The following is a 6,000-nucleotide window of genomic DNA, read 5'->3' on the forward strand; positions in this document are numbered from 1 at the left end:
CTCTGATCATCTTTGTAGCCCTTTGCTGGGCTCTCTCCAGTAGCTCCATGTCTCTCTTGTAGTGGGGAGCCCAGAACTGGACACAGTACTCGAGATGAGGCCTCTCCAGGGCTGAGTAGAGGGGCAGGATCACCTCCCTCGATCTCCTGGCAACACTCTTCCCAATGCACCCCAGGAGACCATTGGTCTTCTTGGCCACAAGGGCATGTTGCTGGCTCATGGTCAATTTGTCATCCACTAGCACTCCCAGGTCCTTCTCTGCAGAGCTGCTTTCCAGCAGGTCAGCTCCCAGCCTGTATTGGTGCCGAGGGCTATTTTTCCCTAGGTGCAGGACTCTGCACTTGCCCTTGTTGAACCTCAGGAGGTTCCTCTCTGCCCAGCTCTCCAGCCTGTCCAGGTCTCTCTGAACAGCAGCACAGCCCTCAGCTATATCAGCCACTCTTCCCAGCTTGGTATCATCAGCAAACTTACTGAGGAGGCACTCTGTCCCCTCATCCAAGTCACTGATGAAGTGGAACAAGACTGGCCCCAGTATTGATCCCTGGGGGACTCCACTAGTCACAGGCCTTCAACCAGACTCCACGCCACTGATGACAACCCTCTGAGCTCTGCCTTTCAGCCAGTTCTCAATCCACCTCACTGTCCACTTGTCTAACCCACACCTCCTGAGCTTATCTAGGAGGATGTTATGGGAGACAGTGTGAAAAGCCTTGCTGAAGTCGAGGTACACTATCCACTGCTCTCCCCTCTTCTACCCAGCCAGTCATGCCATCACAGAAGGCTATCAGATTGGAGGGAAACAGTTGCTAAGACCAATTGCTAAGACCCATTGCTATACATGTAAGTGTTAGCACTAATACAGTCCAACCACTATATTAGTGCTATTAGAGACCTCTTTACTCAGTCTATGGAGATAATTTTAGATACAGAGATGAGTTAAATTTTTTGCTGATGTTATCAACCTTGTTTCCTGTGGACGAACTGAAGATGACTAACTTTGGTACTTCAGTGAATGCAGAAGACTGAAACAAATCAGGTCAGAAATGTTTCTCTTGGAGACCACCTATCAGCTAGAAATCTGATAAGTTAACTTTATTATTTGCAGAAACAACTACAAAGAATACTCTATGGAGTCCAGGTTACACTTCAGGATTCATGCCGCACTTGACAGCTTGAAAGTGACTCCTGCTTCAACGCCTTGAGTTCATTGAGAAGAGACATTTTTCACATATACAGTGCACCACCTTTCTGGAATTATTTCTTTTTTTCAATCATGGAAAAGAAAAAACCTAATGATCGTTTTCTGTCATCTCTGATTTTATGTTTGTCATTCCTTTAGACTGCTTTCTCTATGGCTTATATACCATATTTACTTGATACTTTTGAAAAAGACCTTATATTTTGCTTCATAAAAATAATTTAATGTTTGACTTGAATGGGGATATTTTAAAAGAAAAAACTGGTTGCTGGTGCAATAACATTTAATTCAAACACTTTATTTTTTTTATATGAAAACAGATACTGGTTATGCAGTGGAACTGGTGATAATCTTAGCATTTTATGGGGATYTTTTTTGTTTTTTGCAGTACACTTGGGACCTTCTGCCTCTGGAACAAAAATGCAATAGCTGCAAATAACCTTTGCCTATGTTTGGCAAATACCTTATGCTGAAATTTTATGTTCCAGAGGAAAAGACTCATAATCTTTGACTTAATTTCATTTTGGGAACAAAATGAACATGTCTGAAGTGCAATATTTTTACACTAACCTTTGAGAAAAAATTAAGCTGGGCTACAAGTATAATGTCTTTGCTGATCTATTTCACTGAGATGGAGGATCATATAGGGGATATTCTTCAGTCATAGAAGAGCAGGGCTACTGGGGAAATTAAGGGATCGTCTAGACCATTTTATTGCCCTAAGGCAGAATCAACAGTCATATAATTCCTAACGCATCATTTTTTGTTTTTAACTTGTTCTTAAAAACTTTCTTTTTGTAACCTGTTCAAGCAATTTTTTCCATTGCTTAATTATTTTTACTTGGAAGATTTTCCTGATACCTACCCCAAATATTTCTCAGCACAATTGAAACTGATTACTACTTGTCATCTCTGTCATAGACACGGAGAACAGATTGTCCAAGGAAAAGGAAAAGAACAGTCTTCTAATATTTGAAGACTGCCCCCTTTGCTGGTCTCTTCTTTTTGTGGATTCCAGCTGTCACTACTTTTCCTAATATATGAGACTGACTCATATATCAAAAAGTGAATCTACTTTTTAACTGGAAGTGAAGAAATTATGCATATTCTAGCCAAGAGTTTCTGCTCTTTACCAAAAAAAGTAATAAAGTTGAGATAAGTACATGTGACTTTCCTTCCTCCTTTATATACAGAAAGCAGTGTCAAACTGAATTTCTCAGTTCATACTGATACTGTTCCAGATCTTGCTAGCTGTCTGTTCAAAATGTTAAGAATATACTTGATTTTTTTTCTTTACTTAAATGTGCCCTCCAGGAGCTGTTCTGTCATTAATTACTGCAGAATGTGTCCATGTTTGTATTTCATGAAGGCCAGTATATTTACTTCTCCATCATAAATTCTTAGTGACTGTGATCCTGGATGTGATTGTCCAGCCCTACCCTCATATTCGAAGAGAAAACAGAACGTAAGAAAGAGCTGAAAAGCATAAATCTTTAGATAGTAARTCTTAAGTTAATAAACTTTTCAGTTACCTGTTAAAAAGTCTAATGTAATGAAAATTCTATTGTTATTCTCACCAGATGACTGAGAACACAGGTGTTTCTATGACTTTATAAATAGCTGAATTAGTAATGCTTTAATTGCATTTAGGTCTGTGTAATATTGACAAGGAAATACTTGCAGGTGAAGCAACAGTTTAAAAATGTAAGCTAAATAAACATCATAAATCTTTCAAAATGGAAGCTTAATCCAAAGTCTGGCTTCAGTTGGCTTGGATTTGGGCTTTTTGTCTGTTATAAGCGTGTAACTAAATTGTTTGCTAAAATTCCACATTTGTAGTTTTGCAGCTTCCATACCTAAAAGAGGGAATGGTTGATAATTGCAGCATGCCTATGTTAAAATATATTTTATTGACTATCGCTAAAATATAAAAGATATATTTGGGTTATCATCAACAAAGACTAGCATATATGCTACCAACTGAGCTCTCATATTTCTTACATACTATACATACATGACTATTAACTACAGGCAGCAAAAATGAGGAATTTCTGTATAGTATGTATATTTCTGACAATATTTTTAATGGCCTCTTTGGGTACTGGCATACTCTGTTCAAGATTTTTTGTGATTTTAATCTGTATTGGACTGTATTAGTCAGAAGGGACCTCTGCATTTTCTCTTGAAAGGTGATGAAAACAGTACTGGGAGCAGATTTTTATGATTTGTTTGGTAAATAATAATTAGCTGCACAGAAAAGGAGAACTGGGGCTGCTGACTCAGGATAGAGCATGAAGTAGTCTCCAATATGTCATTGTTTTGGAGAATATTTTTCTACTTAATATTTTATGAGTGATCTGGGCAGAAATCAAAGTTAACAGAAAGTAAAGAGACTGCTTCCTTAAAAGGATTTTTTTGATTTTTTTGATTTTTTTGAAAGTTTAGTACAAAACGTAATGTAGCAGTATACTTTTTCAATGATAATGATTCTGACTTTTTCAATGATAATGATACTAACTGCAGAGTAAAGGAGAATGTTCTGTTTTCTTTAGCTCAGCCTTCCAAGTCAACATTAAACGACATGTCTGATGCTTTTCATAGTCTTGTTTGGGGATCAGCCTTTTTACACTCACATAGGAAAAAGGCATATCAACACACATTTGCCATATGTTGTTTAGTGTTCTAGTGCCCTTAAGTTCCCATTGTAAGTACTATTTACATAGTCTCCCTTTCTTTGCTGCTATTACAAACTTGTTTTTTAAACTCTTGTGCAATCAGGTTTTTTTAGCTTTATTCTGGACTATTTTTTAAAAAAACTGATTAACAGTGGAAATAAAAATGTGTGAGGGGATGAATCGTAACCCATCGCGGAAGGTAGGTTTCAGTAGACCTGTAACAATGCTTTCTCAGCCAAATGCCGCAGCAGAAGTGCATGGCTATGGTCTCCTCTAACACAATGCCTCAATAATTCAGTAGTATTTAGTACATTCTGTTTAAGTTAGGGTAACTAATTTGTGGATAAGAGATAGGAGGAAAAACTATGGCATTTTTTTAATCTGCTGTATACTGTACTGGGCCTTAAATATAATTCTGCTGTAGTCTGACTGCTCTTCAGAATTTTCACCTCATTTGTTCACATCTCATGGCAATTTTGAATAATGCATTGAAACTTTGAAACTGAGCAATGCCGAGCATTTACCTTTGATGCTATAACCTCTGTTAATATTAATAGGAATTATATAATGTCTCCAAGAGCAAAGCTAAGCCATTAGTTTAAGCAAGCAAGGCTAAACTTTCATAGTAATGTTATGGCAAAAGTGATCTTTGTGACAATAGATGTATACTTTTGAAAATGGGGATAACAAAGCAGCCTAGTTATAAGACAAAGCTTACCTTCAGTTAAGAACTGTCTACATGGAAAGTACTGCAGAATTTCCTGTATATGCGTATCATTTGAATGCTTAGTCTGTTGGTGAAAAGTTGTTATATTATGATTTTTAAGTGCTAGTTTACCACTTTTTAATAAAAATTAAAAGCAAATACATGTTAAAAGAAAGTTAATTAAAGACTGTGTTTTATATGTGTTCCTAATATACAGGGGCAGTGATATTTGTTACTTTATAGCCAGAAAAATAAATAATTGTACAATGATTGGATCTTGTTATAGTTCTCAAACATTTTGCCAAGTAACCTATATAGAAATAAGTTCTTAAACCTGTAACAACTGCAGCTTAGGCTTTTATTTTATTACTAAATCTTACTGTATAATGGCTTCTTGTTTCTGTATATTCTTATACTGCATAGTTCAACAAAGAAAGTTTATATTTTCACTGGTGGTGCTGTTTATTTGCTTTTAAACTAAGATTTGCACATGTTTGACATTTTGGTAAAAACAAAGTTGGAATAATGGTGGGTGAATGACAAAATATTTTCGAGTGTTGAAGGCATAAAGAAATGTTATTTTTGATGCATTAGAACAGATTTTTGCTTTAGACTAATAAATCGCCTTTTATGCTGTTACTACTGAGAGCAGAATTCAGCACTGTATTCTAGTTGCACCTAAAGAACCTTCACTTGAGAATTATCAACACAGAATATCAATCAAAACGGCCTGGGCCGAAGTTTAAATATGATATCTCAGATGTGTATCTCTTTTTTTACTACCTATTTCCAATTTACCAAGCTCAGGCATGAATGAAGGGTCTTTTGAAATGTAGTTGTCAAAAGCAAAATGAAAACTACTTTAGTCTTAATTTAACATTAGAGATCAAATAATACCTTTAAAAGGGATTACAGTATTCTAGTGAGTGATTAATGGTTAACTCACTTTGTTATCAGTTATGCCATTAAATTCAGTGAAAACTACACATAATCTCCTAGCATCCTTCTAAAATCATAGCCTTAAAARCAAGGACAAAATGTCCTCTCTACATGCGTGCAGAGCTTGGTTTTAGTAACATCAAAAAAAGTAAATGTTTGGAATTACTCATTGTTTCACATGGGCCTGGTTAAACGTTTCCATAGTTGTGAGTCATTTTATTGATACTTCCCACCCAGTAAGCCAAATTAATTAACATTGTTTTAGTGATGAGAACAGTGATTGCCATTAGTGATAAGAACAGAGCTGTTAGATATATCATAGAAATGTAGGAGAACATAGAAGTTTCTGTGTATTTGTTGTTGCAAGACACTAATTTACTTTCAAATGTTAGCTATACCATACTACAGAGTAAAACTTGTAGCCAGATTAGAATATTATAGTGTATTGAAAGGAATACAAGGCACACTGAAGAAACATTTTA

At 36.0% G+C, this 6,000-nt stretch overlaps 1 protein-coding gene across 1 annotated transcript in view; it reads left to right on the forward strand.

The window, feature by feature from the left end:
- Positions 1-5,179, forward strand: part of TTC39B (tetratricopeptide repeat domain 39B) — a 57,319-nt gene extending 52,140 nt beyond the window's left edge. The window contains exon 18 of the mRNA XM_085326242.1: positions 1,106-5,179. Within this exon, the coding sequence (XP_085182368.1) occupies positions 1,106-1,202 (97 nt within the window). The 3' untranslated portion in view covers positions 1,203-5,179. The remainder of the gene's footprint in view (positions 1-1,105) is intronic.
- Positions 5,180-6,000: the final 821 nt, after the last annotated feature.

This window comes from Rhea americana, unplaced genomic scaffold (assembly GCF_003343005.1).
Source record: "Rhea americana isolate MKP2758 unplaced genomic scaffold, rheAme1 scaffold_129, whole genome shotgun sequence".
Lineage (NCBI taxonomy): Eukaryota > Metazoa > Chordata > Aves > Rheiformes > Rheidae > Rhea > Rhea americana.